Below are 16,252 nucleotides of genomic sequence, written 5' to 3'. Positions count from 1 at the left end.
CACATATAATGAGGAATCACTTACCATCAAGACTAATGCACGCTGAAATACCATCACATGTACCTTCACCAGTATACTTCACCATCCACTGTAAAATGAACTTAGACCAATTCCATTTCCAACTTTCAGAAACGTAATCGTAAACAACCGCTCGTAGAGCTATGGACTTGCAAAGTTGCTCTTCGTAGTACAGAGAAGGACACCTAATACATAAAAAATGAAATGCCGCAAGAAAAGTACTCTACTTTTGACCTCAGATATACATGCATTGTAGATGAAGTTGTAGGGGACACCACCATAACATTCATAGTGTTTCTTCAATTCCTTAAACTCTAGACGCCTTGAAGACGTTTCTTCAAAGTCGAAGGCGTCATCACCATATGGTAAACCAAGCACCCACCCAATCATTTCCTCATCAACTTTAACAATATAATCATCACGAATTTTCAGTTCACGGGATCTAGGGTTCCACCTACGACTCAACCATGCCAGAAAAAACGGTCCAAATGACTTGTTTATTTTGAGGTCAAGGATCGTCTGAAAAATGGTCTGCTTTACCCACTGGATTTGATTACTATTTAAGTTGACAATGAGCTCCATTACTTTATGAGGATAAAGGCGCATTGGAGGATACTGAAATTAAAGATAAAAAATTGGGGTTTTTATCGAACAAATTGGAATTAATAGGGAGTACTAATTAAAATTTAAAATTTAAATATTACCTTTCTGGGCCCAGATGATTTGTGAAGCTTCCTTGTCCTTCCACGCTTTCTGGGTTTATCGATGCTTCTATGCTTCGAATGGGTGTCCTTCAAAAGAACCAGTGAGATTAATTTTAGTACATCTCCTCCAATTAATTAGCACAAGGATTTACATGAGTATGAAATTAATTTAAAGACATACAGATTCAGTTTCGTCTCCGGATTTTGATTCATCCTCTTCATATTCGCCATCAGATTCCCCGTCGTTGTTAAGCTTCATGGTGAATACGGTTGTTCAATTAAATCTAAAATATTGAGTAATTAACAAATGTAAAAGTGTAAAGAAAGTATGGAAATACGTTATCGTTGACGTCTTCAGCTGCTTTGGTCGAACATGTTACTTCGCCTTCTACTCTTTTGTCACCCATGTCTATTCCCTTATTGATATCTTGACAACAATCTAGAACATTTCCCCAATATTCTCTGCCTACATCCATTATTTTGGACTTGGAGAGAAGTTATTTTTTTTAATTTTTCGCGAAATAGGATTTTGAATTCTGGATTTGGGGGTGTTTTCTTTCGATTTTTCATTTCGGCGCCTGAATGAATGTTTTCCCTATTAATTTTCCCTTTAATTTTTTAACAAATTTTTTCACTTTTACCCTTGAAATATTGCAACTATTGGGGGATGGATTTAGTAAAAGTTAGGGGCATTATTGTCAACGAAATTTTGTTTAAAATATTTATTTCTACCAAATAATTTAATTACGTTAAAAAATGTTTAACCATATTACTTTGGACATTCTCCGGTACCAATCATAACGATTACAGAGACGGGAATCATATTAAAGTTGGACAACGTCCGGTACCAACCTACATAGGGTTTATGGTTTTAGTGTTTAGGGTTTTAGTGTTTAGGGTTTAGGGTTTATGGTTTAGGGTTTTAGGGTTTATGGTTTAGGGTTTATGGTTTAGGGTTTTAGGGTTTAGGGTTTAGGGTTTTAGGGTTTAGGGTTTTAGGGTTTATGGTTTAGGGTTTTAGGGATTAGGGATTAGGGTTTAGGATTACCTACACGGGAATCATAATAAACGAAGAAACCGGCTCAAGGGTGGCAGCATTGTATTATTCATCCTACATGTGATGTTACAATCCTCAAATGTGAAGCATCATGGAGTATGGGGTTGATATACACTACTTTGGACAACGTCTGGTACCAACCTGTATTGTGTTAATCATCCTACATGTGATGTTACAATCCTCAAATGTGAAGCATCATGGAGTATGGGGTTGATATACACTACTTTGGACAACGTCTGGTACCAACCTGTATTGTGTTAATCATCCTACATGTGATGTTACAATCCTCAAATATGAAGCATTATGGATTATGGGGGTGACATATACACTACTTTGGACAACGTCCGGTACCAACCTGCGTAGGGATTACCTACACGGGAATCATACTAAACGAAGAAACCGGCTCCAGGGTGGCAACATTGTATTAATCATCTACATGTGATGTTACAATTCTCAAATTAGTTTGAGCTTATTTATAAATCATTATTTAGTATAATTTATTTTAATATAATTAAAATTATTTATATTAACCATTAAACCATAGAAACCGTCGTAAATGACCTATTTATCGTCAGAACTATTTAATAATTCTATATAATGTAACCTCGTTCCTTTCCCTATTAAATAGTTACATAACACACACTTTATTATCAACTCCTCATACCTACCCCAATATTAAATCCAAATTAAATATATTATCAGCTACCTTCCGAAGATGATGTTCAATGTCGACAAAAGTGAAATGTCCAAAGAATCCGATAGACATAATGGATGAAGATAGGAAGTCCTTTAAGGAAAATCACGTAGAGGACCAAGAAAATGCAATAGAATGGCTCTTTAAACGTACCCACACACTTGAAGAAGATGGTGTAAGGAGAAATCGAAGTCGTAACATAATTCTCAATCTGGAAGAGATTGTGAGAGATGGAATCTTTAATAAGTTAGCATTGGGAGATAAGAAGAATATGGCCGAGGTTTGCAAATCCTGGGCAAAATGGTTCCTCATTGGAACAAATGGTCCTAGGCTTGACAGAGTTTATGATCAAAGTTTGACATATAAACTCCGGCTAGGAACACAAGTCGTTAGTCGAGGTGATTTAGATGTTAAGAGATACTGCCTCTGTCATTATATGAACGGAGAAAACAGCAAAAGAAGCTTCCATCTTCATCAGAGAGTACAATTACTAAGTTATTTTGATTAATAATTTAATTAAGTTGGAGGACATGCATATTATGGGAACCTATCTAATATCTCTTTCTTATCTGTTGTTGTTAATTTGTTTTGCAGATTTTCTGGGTTGATGTAGAAGTCCCTTATCTCGAAGCAATATGATGGTTTTATTGTCTTCTTTTGTATTTGAAAATCATTATGTATTGTTGACATTATCGTTTATGCAATTTCAAATATCGTTTTAATTTGTGTTCCATTATCGTTTCGATGTTTGAATTTCAATTCATGAAGTATTGTTGACATTATCGTTTATGCAATTTCAAATATCGTTTTAATTTGTGTTCCATTCTCGTTTCGATGTTTGAATTTCAATTCATGATGTATTGTTCACATTATCGTTTATGCAATATGAATATCGTTCTATTTTCTGTTCCATTATCGAATTATATAAATTTGACTTAAGTTCAGAAGTACAAAATTTAAATTTTATTTAAAATTGAAGAAATAATCAAAACAAGTCATCAAGCTTCAAATATTTCAATATCGTTTCGATGTTAGTTTTAAAATTTCATGATATTTTTTTTAATCAAAAAATTATCCATCTGAAACTTTATTTTTTAGTCGCAGAAAGGTTTCTCTATTAACAGGTTGTCATTAATTATAATTAAAAAAAAAATTGAGTAATCCACAGATATGTTCATAAATACTCTGTCTTGCACAATTATCCATATCAAACGTGATATTTTAGTCCCAAAACGTCTTTTCTTATAACAGTATTCATTTATTATAATTAGAAATTATAAAGTATTTACTTTTAAACGGTTCATATTAATCCCACTTCCCCGTACACGTCAACCCTCATTGGTCAATAAAAAGATAACTTCTGAAATGTTCTTACACGCGCCGTCCCTATTAATAGGCTCATTGGTTTACCATTTCCACCAATGGTCCACATTTTCCATTTTACTCATTAATCATATTAAATTGATTTTTAATTTAAAAAAAAAAATCCCACAAGTTAACTTAAAACATGGTGGATGAACGATGCCTCCGTCAGAAGTTTGAAGAAGATAAAAGGAGAGAAAAAGCCGTAAGACAAGAACCATGGTATTTAGAAGTGAAAAAGAGAAAAGTGGAACAACGTCAACGGCTTGAGAAAGATTATTTGGATTTCATTAGAAATCCACCACAAAAAATAAGTCTGGACGGTACGGATAAGAGGTCATCTGCTTACCAAGTTGGTTCTTCTGAGGATTTGATGGTAGGGTATATATTACCCCGGTGCGGATGGAATGCAATTGTCGTGAGCAAAACAACCAGAGCATGGCATCAATGGTGGTTTCGGTTCGCGTGGCTAATGGAGGAGATGGAGGAAAAGAGTAGAGAAGAATTGGACTTCTACGGCGTATATGATGGAAAATTATATTGTCCATGAAGTTATCTATTAAGTCCGTAATATTTTGGGATTTCATAATTTAGTTATTATAAGTCTTCAATTTAGTTATTATAAGTCTTCTACGGCGTATATGATGGAAAATTATATTGTCCATGAAGTAATCTATTAAGTCCGTAATAATGCTGTTTATGTAATATTGAGTTTCTAACGTTGTTAATATTTGATGGAATTGAATCATATGTTTAATGCAAAATAGTAGAAACTAGTGAATTCTAATATCTAATGGTTTTTAAATGTAGATACATGTAAAACGTTAACTTCTACAATAAAAATGTATTTGAAATGAATTTATATTAAACCCTACCGATGCTTAAATTTTGTTGATTATACCTCTAAGACGTAAACTTCTACAAATATATTGGTTTGTGAAATTAACTTAATGTAAAACGTAAATATAACGATTTAGACAATTAATCCACTTGATATGAAAATAAACTCCATTAATGAAAGTTATGCATGCAAAATAGAAGTACAACAATTACGAAAGATACTGCTAAACCCGACCCCCCCCCCTCCTCATAACTAAATTAATATTAATCCTTAGATTAAAGCTTGTTAGAAGTGTAGTCTTCTAACAATTATATTTTCAGATCCATATTTTCTTTTCATTCCTCTCGTAAGAACATTTGGCCTTGGTGACGGCGTGTTAACTGTTGGGGTTGCTAACCTTACACGGTTGCTCCTTCTAGCAGTTGGTGTCTCAACAATATCATTCTTGACCGGGTAGAGAATGACATCTTCATCACTTGGCCTTGCAACATCAACGACCCCGTTTATTTCCCTCGTGTACACCTGATCTCTTCTCAGCTTTGACTCGAACATTAGGTTAAACTCCTCCTCGTACATGTTATCTAGTAAGCGATTTGGAGTTCTAGGGATTCTAGAAATTGCGTTGGATACTGCAATTTTTCTAGATTCCTTCAGCATTTCCCTCATGAACATCCTTAAAGAAAGAAGATCAGCCATGTGCGCCTTTCTTTCCATCGACATTGTTTTGTATAGAGTAATAAAAGGATTTTACTTTTACTTGAGTGTTAAGTTGTGTGTATAACAAATGGAGGGAGGTGATTATTTTATAGTGTAAGCTTTCCCTCCATAATTACCCTAATGTAGTAAAATTTCCCTCCAAAATTACACCTAATGTAGTAAACTTTCCCTCCAAAACACTAAAGGCCAATATAGTAAATTAAAAGTAACATATAACATTAAATCTAAAATATTTGATACAATTTAAAGAAAATTAACCACTATCTTTTTTTTTGGAGTATAAGATATACAATATATACGTATAAATAACCTTACATAAATTCGATTTTCATAAATTTATATTTTAATCTAAAAGGCCATTGAGTTCTGACATTTCTTTAATATTCCAATGTTATTTCATGATGATATTGTTCTTTTTTAAGCTGCAAGTAAATTGTGTTTCTTAAGTTCCCTATGTAATCTTTATTATGTCATCTATTTACGAGGTAATGTGTTTATTAACCTAATTTTAGGCGTGCGTTTTTGGTAGTAGGTTTAATATTTTAGTATACCTAATTTTGTTCATCAATAATTTATTTTGTAACAAAATAAAACATGCCATGAGTAGTAAACGAATTAACAATTAATTTCAAAACAAATTAACATAAATCCTTCATAATTTTAAACGACTTCAACAAAACATAAGTTTAATCCTAATAAAGAAAATTTGACATAACAACCACCAGAAAAAGGAAATAGCTAACAATTGGCCGAGACGGATGGACTATGACTCCATTGTTATTTGTCATCTATTTTGAGTAATACACCCAAAAAGGAAAAAGATAACAACTGACCGAGACGGATGGCGTATGACTCAAATGTGGATATTTATCTATTTTGAGTAGTACACCGAAAAAGTAAATAGATAACAATTGACCGAGACGGATGGAGTATTACTCAAATATTTTCTATATCTATTTTGAGTAATACAAGAAAAAAGGAAATAGATAACAATTGACCGAGACAGATGGAGTATGACTCAAATGTTATCTAAATCTATTTTTAGTAATACACCCAAAAAGGAAAAAGATAACAACTGACCGAGACGGATGGCGTATGACTCAAATGTGGATATTTATCTATTTTGAGTAGTACACCGAAAAAGGAAATAGATAACAATTGACCGAGACGAATGGAGTATTACTCAAATATTATCTAAATCTATTTTGAGTAATACAAGAAAAAAGGAAATAGATATCAACTAACAGACAAATTTATAGTATCACTCAATAGTTATCGAAATATAATTTTAGTAATATTTGAGTAATACACCCAAAAAGGAAATTTAGATATCAATTGACAGACAAATATGGACTATGACTCAATAGTTATCGAAATCTATTTTTAGTAAATAACATTTGAGTAATACATCCAAAAAGGAAATTTAGATATCAATTGACAGAGAAATAGGTACATAAACCTATCATCGAGACGAAATGAGTAAACCTTTTTTAAAAACAAACCCTAAGATAAACCTACCCTAGTAAAAAAAACCCTAGAAACCCTTTTTAAAACCATACCCTAAAATAAACCCAACCCTAAAACCACCAAAACCAACCCTAAAAGAAACGAGACGTAGAAATAATTATACTTAACAAACACTAAATACAACCCCAACCATATAATGAACATAACATAGAAACACTAGAAACCCTAAAACAACCAACCCTAAAATAAACCAAACCTAGAAACAAAGCGCCATAAGTTAGACCTACTACTTCGTACAAAAAATAGTTGATCAATTAAGTTGTATAAAAGAACATTGTCTAGTAATGTTCAATTAAAATACATATCATACTATTATATTTAGTATCTTTTCAAATAATTTAGTTTCATCTAACCTTTCATTATCTGCTACATTCTTCAAATAAACAGTTGTGTATTTAAGGCCACATACCCATTACGGTCACGCATCTTAAATAAATACCTTATGCTTCCAACCTAAAAGACTATCTCAAGTTAAATTAAACATAATTTAACATAAACAAATATTCAAATATGAGAATTGTTGACTGTCGATTTCATTCAATCAATAGATAGGAAGAGGACAAACAATTGTTCAAAGAAGAATATATCGCCAACAAAAAGCGCTCCATGCAAATGGATTTCGATGTTGACTATAGTGTTGAAAGAAACCGAGGAACGGGTTCACCTATTACCGAAGTCCTCGGCAATGTGGATATTATGAGTACTCATATATTCAATAGGTTGGCCACAGCTGATAAGAAGAATGTAGCAGAGGTATGCAAAGCTTGGGCTAAATGGTTTCTTCTTGGAGACCATGAACCATCATTTATAAGAGATTACCGTCTGTCCTTACGCCGAGAGGTGAAGTTTGGTATCCTTACTATAAGAAGAGGGACTAATTTAGTCAAGGAATATTGTCTATGCCAGGGGATGAGAGACCCAGTAACAAAAGATTTGTTTCATCTTGACCAAAGGCTTGCCATAATAGAGGATAGGGTTGCAAGAATTTTATCAAGGGTGGATCAAAGAGTTTACTAAATTACTTTCATGGATCCTTTTAATTTCAAGTAGATTCATAGTCTCGTTTGGATTTTAGATGGTCGAATTTGTTATGTTCCTATTTTCAATTCAGTATTAAGTCTTATCTACCAGTTCGATTTTACATTTCAAATCCTTGCACTCTTTAATTTACCTTCAAATGTGCTAAATTAAAGTATTTAAAGATTATGCCAATTTCAATTATTTATATAATTTCAATCAAAATACAGCAGCGGTACACCAACAGTCACCAACTTATTTTTTTATATTTAATAGAGTATTGGTGAACCAACGGTAATTAAAAAGTAATTTTAAATTAAATTTATATTAATTTATATTAATTTAATTAATTTCTTTGATGTCATGGTACTAGAACAGTCACCAACTTAATTATAAATAGTGGGGAGCTAACACAAAGTAGCCATTCTAAAACATAACTATTCCTCTCTTTCTAAACTATTTCACCTTTTATCTTCTCTTTAAATAAATCAACTAAAATTTTTAGAATGAGAAACCTTAATGAATTGTTAATTGAATCGTTGCTATTTTTAGAAGAACAAGTTTCCAATCTTCGTGAACTCGAGTTCAAAGCAATGAAGGTGGTTGTCGGGGCGATTGAAACTCGTAACGATTGTTATTTAAGGGGCCTTAAGGAAACAGAAAAGGACGCGGATGATTTCATCAAATACGTGTTGGGTACGTATGAAAAATTTAACAATCTTAGAAAAGGGTTTGAAGAGGATATTGACGCTCTAAAGTTCATTATTAATAAGGATTAGGAGACCTTATTTTATTCCATTTTGATATTTAGTTATATAATTACGTTGTACTTTTTTTTAAGTTTATCCTAGTATTATTTCTAAATTAGTTAACATTGTTGGGTTTTCTCTTCTTCTACCTCTATTATACTCCCTCTTTCCTGATAAAATGTTATTATCTACATCCGTTTTTAGGTGTATCATTCATTTGATTTCTATGCAAGTGGCCATTGTTTGCAAGGTAAATGAAATTGGCAATCACCAACAGTCATAATTTATGAATCATTTTGTCAAAAATAAAAATAAAAATAAAAACGCAAGTGGCAATTGTTTTTAACTATTCAACGCACGGTTCTCCAAAGGTCATAAATTCAATTATAAATATTTGGTGGTTAACATCATTCTAAAAGAAAACAATTTAAAATAACAATAGTTCTCTCTTTCTTCTCACTAAAACTACAAAAGATTTCAAATGGCAAACCTAAGTGGTATGTCAATGGGTTTGATCGCCAATTTGGAAAAACACATTCAAACGGTACTTGAACAAGAGTTGAGAACGATGAAAATGATTGTTGGTGCGATTGAAACTCGGAACTATTGTTATGTACAGGGCGTTAAGGAGATTGAAAAGGAAGCGGATGATCTCATACAATCCTTGTTTGTTTCTTATGGAAAATGCATCGACCTTAGGAAAGAACTTGAGGAGGATCTAAAGGCTTTAAAATCCTTAAATTAGTAAGGATTAAAAGAAGTCCTTAATTAGATATTCATGTATTTAATTTCCAATTAATTTCTATGCATGTTTTATTTTTATAATATTATTATGTTGTACTTTTCTTATTTAAGTTTATCTTAATATTACTTCATTTTAGTACTATCATGGTTGGGTTTTCTCTTCTACCCCTTTTATATTTTGTTCGATTTTGAATGTTAACTATGTGACGTCATTTTAATTTCGTACTTGAACAAGAGTTGATAAATAAATATCGGTTTTAAATAGAGTACATAGTAAAAAAAATTTAAAGCAAAAAATACTCGGATCTATATTAATTACGTAAGATTTATTAAAATACAATTCATTGTACCAGAAGATTAAAGGACAAGTTGTCATTTCCTATAAACATATTAATTTTAATTCAACTTCCACTTGTTAATATTAATTTATAATTAAAAATCCTCCTGTGTGGCATATGAAAAGACACGACCCACACTTTATTTATATATATGATACATATATTCAGTAAATCCTAACCACATCTACTACCCAAGCCATTATCTAATTTGATTTGTCTATCAATATTTCAAACCCTAAATCTTTAAAACCTAAACTGAAAACTTCCTTCAAAATAATGGATCGGAACATTACCAAAACATTGATTACAATCGAGTACAACAAATGTTTCATAAATCGCTTAGAGGGAATCGAAAGGAAGAACAACCTATTCCTTGTTAATGTTCAAATCCCACTCAAGGTGGCCAAAGATCGTGGCTTTATGACGGAGTTGGAGAAGATACATGCAGATATTGCTTCTGCTTTACGAGACCTCAAACTAGCAAAGGAGGTGAAGATCAAAATCATGGAAGAGAATGCCTCCCTAAGAGCCTCTATTTCTCATTTAAGTTCTATTTAATTTAATGGGCATGCATGATGTCACTCATATTAAGTATGTAAATTTTAAATGTGTGTTTTTAATATTTTCCATTTGAATCACTTTTATTTTCATTGATTTTCTTTGGTTTCGATATAACATATGAATATCTATTAATAGTTAAAAATGTGGACTGATTTTCCTATTAAGTAGTCCGTATAAATTATTTTGATTTGACTAAACACAACACAAAAAGAATTACAATGGATTTGATTTTATTTTGTGTGTCGTGTAAGCAAGCAAAGAAACGGCAGAAATCTACCATGCATGCATGTTGATTTGACTTCCAATTGACATGATTTAAACACATCATCACTAAGAAAAATAAAAAAATTTGTCTTTCTACCCATTATAAAAGGAAAATGGCACTATTTTACATTCATCTAGAAAAATAGAACTCCCTTTAGATCTCATATATACTTGTAAGGAGGACTCCAAACTTGTTCACAACTCTTGTGTTACTAATTCATTCATCAAGGTATTTAACCATTCATTCCTTTAAATTAAATCGTTTGTATAGTTTACAATTTTTGCATGTATGCGACAATCAATTTAATAAGTCCTCAATCATAATTATTTTTTAATTGAATATAAACGGTTTATGTGATATGAAAGGTTGTTATATTTGTTTCTTTTTACATAACGCTTTATTTTTTTAATTGAATATAGACGGTTTTAAACATCACTAATTACAAAAATTAAAAAAATTGTCTTTCTCCCCATTATAAAAGGAATATGGCAGTATTTTACATTCATCTACAAAAATAAAACTCCCTTTACAACACAAACCCTAGATCTTGTTACTAGTTGTTTGATCATTCGTCAAGATATTTTAACCATTCTTTCTTTTTTACTGCTCATTTCATCAAGATATTTAACCATTCTTTGTTTTAAATGAAATCGTTTGTATAAGTTTAAAACCGTAAACGATTTTTGCATGTATGTGACAATCAATTTAATAACTCGTCAATCATAATTATTTTTTGATTGAATATAAACCGTTTATATCCATATTGGCGATGGGATATGAAGGGTTGTCATCCAATTTTATTTTTACATAACGTTGTATTTTTAATTTAATTAACTCGTATGAATTTTAGATGGTTAGACAGTTCATTCCTATATTTGTACAATACACTATCAATCGCAGAAACAAACTCGCTCGGTTGCGAGAGATTGACACTCAGTTGGCCGATCTAATAGACCGAGCGGAGCTGATAAGGCAGCGGGCAATAAGTAGAGGGACGAAGGACGTGCAGGAAAATATGGAAGCTCTTATACATGAACTGAAAGCTAATCGTGAACAAGGGGTGATTGAAATCCGGAAAATTGAGTTGGAGCTTCATCAACTTGAATTTCTTGGTTTTTAGTTAGGTTAAATATGGTTTATATAGTACGTATTTTGTAAGGATTAAAAGGTTGGTTTATATTTTCCAATGGATCTATGATTATCAAGTATCAACTACCCATTTTCCTTTTCAAATTCCTGTTACTTTTTTTTAATTACTATCTTACGTTCTTCGTTAAAAAAATACCCGTAATTTTACCAATGTGTGATGACTAATTTTAATCCAAAAAAAAAATCCGGAGGAGAACACGGCCAAGCGAGTAACAAACGCCACAAGAGATCTTATGCTGCTACAAACCATTATACAATTTCACTTGGTAGGACTGACCATTATTCACTTGAGCCATTAATATTCATTTTCCATGTTTCTATGTTAAAAACCAGACCATTAGGAATGTGGCCCCAATAGGGGATACGCCCAATTAAAATATAGGTCCTACATAACAATTTGGGGTCATTCTATTTATCAACTAACTTACTTGGGCCTTCGGTAAGTAGACCCATTATTAATTCCTCAAATGGGACATTTTCATCGATTACTTTTAGTCGACCCATTTACTTCCTCAATTGCGCCATTTTCATCCATTCTTTCTCGTCGACCCATTTACTTCCTCAATTTGACCATTTTCATCCATTCATTTACTTGGGCCGTCAGTAAGTAGATGTCATTTGCAATTTGCAAAGTTAACACATTACAAATTATTTTTTTTTTCTTTTTGCAATTGATTCATTTTAAGTTTTTAACACCTAAATAATCAAGCATAACAAACCGAGACCGAAATTATTTTTGATCGACAACGAATATTGGACAACTATCGTCAAAATACAAATTTAGATCAACAATAAATAAGAAATTAAAGCTTCTTCTCTTATTTATGTAGTATTATCACAATACAAATTGATAATAATAATACAAATACAACCCATGAATAATACAATAACCGACGAGCTAACTTTTCTGATTTAGTAGCACGTAACTTCTGAGATTTCAATTTAATATTTTTCGATGTCAATTGGCGTAACCTATCCCCAGAGAGTTGTTTAGATCAATCAACTTGTTCATGTTCCGATCAACCTCCACGCATTCATCCTATACGAAGTAACCACAATCTTCAGTCTAAAGATGCATTAAAAATTAATTAGAGCAATAAACATAGATATTATACTAATTATATTATTTTGAGCTATAAACATAAATATACCTTCCATAAGGGACAACGATAAAAAAACCTTCCTTTGTTAGGTCCATTTTTCTTCACGAGTTGACGGATTGGAACCAAGTTATGATAACAATGTGAATCGCAAGAACAAGATTGATTAAACTCATATTTGAAAGATGATGGTGGTGTCGATACAATTGAAATATAGTATGGGATTTTAATAATTAAATATGATTATTAGATTTGGAAACAAAATATACTTATTTTTTTAAGGAATTATTAGATTTGGGAAAAAAAATATACTGATTTTTTTTATGGATTATTAGATTTGGGGAAAAAAATATACTGATTTTTTTAAGTGAGAGAAACGATTTTTTTAAGTGAGAGAAATGATTTTTTTTAGTTAGAGAAAGGAGGTTAAAAAAATAAGAACATAAAATAAATATAAGAAACAAAAAATAATTAGTATAGAGATTAGTATAAAAAAATTAGATTAATATTGCTAATGATCTTTGGAAAGTGTAGCAATTAATAGGTTGTCTCTTTTTGAATTTGAAATTCAAAATTTTTAAATTTATCCCTCTAAAAACTTCTTTGAAAAAGATTCCATATGGTCCCTACCAAACTCCACTTGGCGTGCTCTCACCGGCCTGTGTACCAAGGCCCTTGTACACCCCGTGTACTTGTAGCCGTTTCGTCAAAATTGTACTAAGAATATTCCTTAGTGTACCTTAGGGTTCAGTGCTGTTAAGGTTGCATCATACTAATTGGACATTACTCCAAAATATAAGGAGAATGTTTTCCGCATATAAATTGCACAAATTGTTTTATAGGACTATTTTTAACAAAAGACTAGCCAAATGGCACAAAATCCAACTAAGTAAGTTAATAAATCTGTAAAAAAAAATTGTTTATTTTGGTAACATAATACTTTATCTTGATAACTTGCATATTTAAATACGTCGGTATTTATTATAATATATCGGCTAATCAAAATAAAATTGAAATATGAATGTAATTATATGTTAACTTTGGGCTTTTCTCCTTTTGGTCAGTCTTATGCTATAGGCGGCACAAATTCTTACTTAAGACCGGCAGTATCCGTCTGAAATTGTAGACGGATACCATTTTGTGAGACAAAATGCCCATTTGGGTGATAGTGGGAGGCACATGGGGTTGTCCCCACCTTGTCCCCTCTATTTGTTTTGTGAGTGTAACTACCCGTTTCAATATTCAACCCGTCTTAAGCAAGACCAACTCTATAGGCGGAGAGTTGCTGTGTAAATTGTCCAATTCGTTACTCGGTATGTTTTAAATATTGGGATATTCTCTCGTGTATCCGTGGATTTTTTCGTTTTTTAAAGTGTACCCCTTATTTTTCACAAAAAAAAACTTTAACTGACAACAATTATCTGTTACGAGTTCAGAATATGGTAATTTTTTTTTTCAAACCAATTATCTCGTCAAGGCCTTGAATTTGAAAAAAAAAATCACCGTTTTCTGAACTCGTAGCCGATAGTTATGGTTGGTCAAAGCTTTTTAAACGAATAAACTTTGATCGAGAATAATTCCCGACTACGAGTTGAGACGTCGGTGAATTCTTTTTCAAGCTGAATACCTCTTAAAAATGGACAATTTGAAATAAAAAAATTATCGTATTCTGAACTTGTAGCCAAGAGTTATTGATGGTCAGATTTTTGCAAAAAAAGAGAGGTACATCTTAGAAAATAAAAAAGTTGAAGGATACACGAGAGAATATCCCTTAAAAGTTTAATAGGTGTTCTAAAAGACCGTCTCTTTTATATTATGAAGCTTATCTCGGAACATGGTCACTTTAAGAAGTTGGTTGTTAACCAAGTGGTGTTAGTCCAGTGGTAGCTGGGTTAAACCTTGAAGCTTGCAGAAATGCAGGAGTTGAGAGGTCCCAGGTTCGACTACCAGCTGGGGCGATGATCACTTGGCCACTGCAGCCCCCGAAGGGGGTGGCTTACATGGTCCATGTGGTGGTGCGGGAATGCATGGGCCCGGGGGGGGGGACTCAACCCCCTCGTCATCAAAAAAAAAAAAAAAAAAAGTTGGTTGTTTTTTGTGAAATTTTTAATTTGATGGTTTTGACTTTAAAAGTAGAAATTCTTGAGCTATTAATATTGTCATTCTCGCAAGCTGCTTATGGTGACTTAGAAACACCCCCTCTTCAGATTTCACCCCCTTTGTAAGAGAGTGGGTCTGTCTCACCTCTGTTTTGCAGATGACTTGATCCTGTTCTGCAAGGGTGAAAGCATTTCAATTGATCTCATTCTAAATGCTTTTGATTGCTTCTCTAAAGCTTCTGGCCTGACAATGAATAATGGTAAGTCAAACTTTTACTGTAATGGGATGAGTAACTCCCTGATTGCAGAGGTGCAAAATAGAACATGTATGCAACAAGGGACTGTACCTTTCAAGTACTTAGGGGTGGGTGTCTCTTCAAAGAAATTGTCTGTTTTGGAATGCCACTGTCTAGTGGACAAAATAGTGGATAAAATCAGGGGTATGGGGACTAGACACCTTTCCTATGCAGGTAGGCTTCTTATGATTAAAGCAGCTTTTAGTACCCTACATAATTATTGGGTAAGGATTTTCATACTGCCTAAAACAATTATCAAGAGGATTGAAGCTGTGTGCAGAGAGTTTTTGTGGCATGGTAAGGAGCTTAAATCTAGTCGTGCACTGGTTGCTTGAGAGCAGCTGTGCAGACAAAATAAGTATGGAGGTTTGGGTTTGACAAACTTAAACTTGTGGAACTTAGCAGCTATTGCTAAATATGTGTGGTGGATTAAGAATAAAGCTGATCATTTGTGGGTTAAATGGGTACATGCCATTTATATTAAATCTCGTGAATGGAAATACTATCACTACAAGAAATCCTGTTTCGGGCGACTAAAAATGGCGACAAAAAAAAATAGTCGCCAAATTGGCGATTGAAAAAAAATTCGGGCGACTACTAGCTGTCGCTAATTTGGCGACTACCAAATTCCTCCAAATAATTGGACCTGGCGACTGATTTTCAGAACGGGCGACTGAAATCAGTCGCCAAATTGGCGACTACCTCTCTGTCAGTCGGCAATCAGTCGTCCAGTCACTTATTATACACAACATCACGAGACTCTTTCTCCCCTCTCTCTTACTTTACTAAAACATAAACACACAAAAATCGTCCCAACCGCAACACTTATTCCGACCACCTAAGCCGACCACCACTCCGACCACTACTCCGACCACCATCACACCGACCACCTCGACGCCGGGTAGAAGAGTTGGTGCCTTATTTCGGTTCATCCTAAGCTATTTGAAGGTATAATTTCTTTATTTGTTTTAAATTTCAATTACTTTGTTTAATTTTAGATTATTTTGTTATTTT

At 32.8% G+C, this 16,252-nt stretch overlaps 1 protein-coding gene across 1 annotated transcript; it reads left to right on the top strand.

The window, feature by feature from the left end:
* Nucleotides 1-14,537: 14,537 nt before the first annotated feature.
* LOC141600759 (uncharacterized) lies at nt 14,538-15,573 on the top strand. The gene is made up of 2 exons (XM_074421007.1): nt 14,538-14,565; nt 15,101-15,573. Exons 1-2 carry the CDS (start codon nt 14,538-14,540, stop codon nt 15,571-15,573), a joined length of 501 nt encoding a protein of 166 aa, XP_074277108.1.
* Nucleotides 15,574-16,252: the final 679 nt, after the last annotated feature.

This window comes from Silene latifolia, chromosome 9 (assembly GCF_048544455.1).
Source record: "Silene latifolia isolate original U9 population chromosome 9, ASM4854445v1, whole genome shotgun sequence".
In the NCBI taxonomy this organism is placed as follows: domain Eukaryota; kingdom Viridiplantae; phylum Streptophyta; class Magnoliopsida; order Caryophyllales; family Caryophyllaceae; genus Silene; species Silene latifolia.
This window is presented reverse-complemented; position numbering and strand designations above follow the sequence as displayed.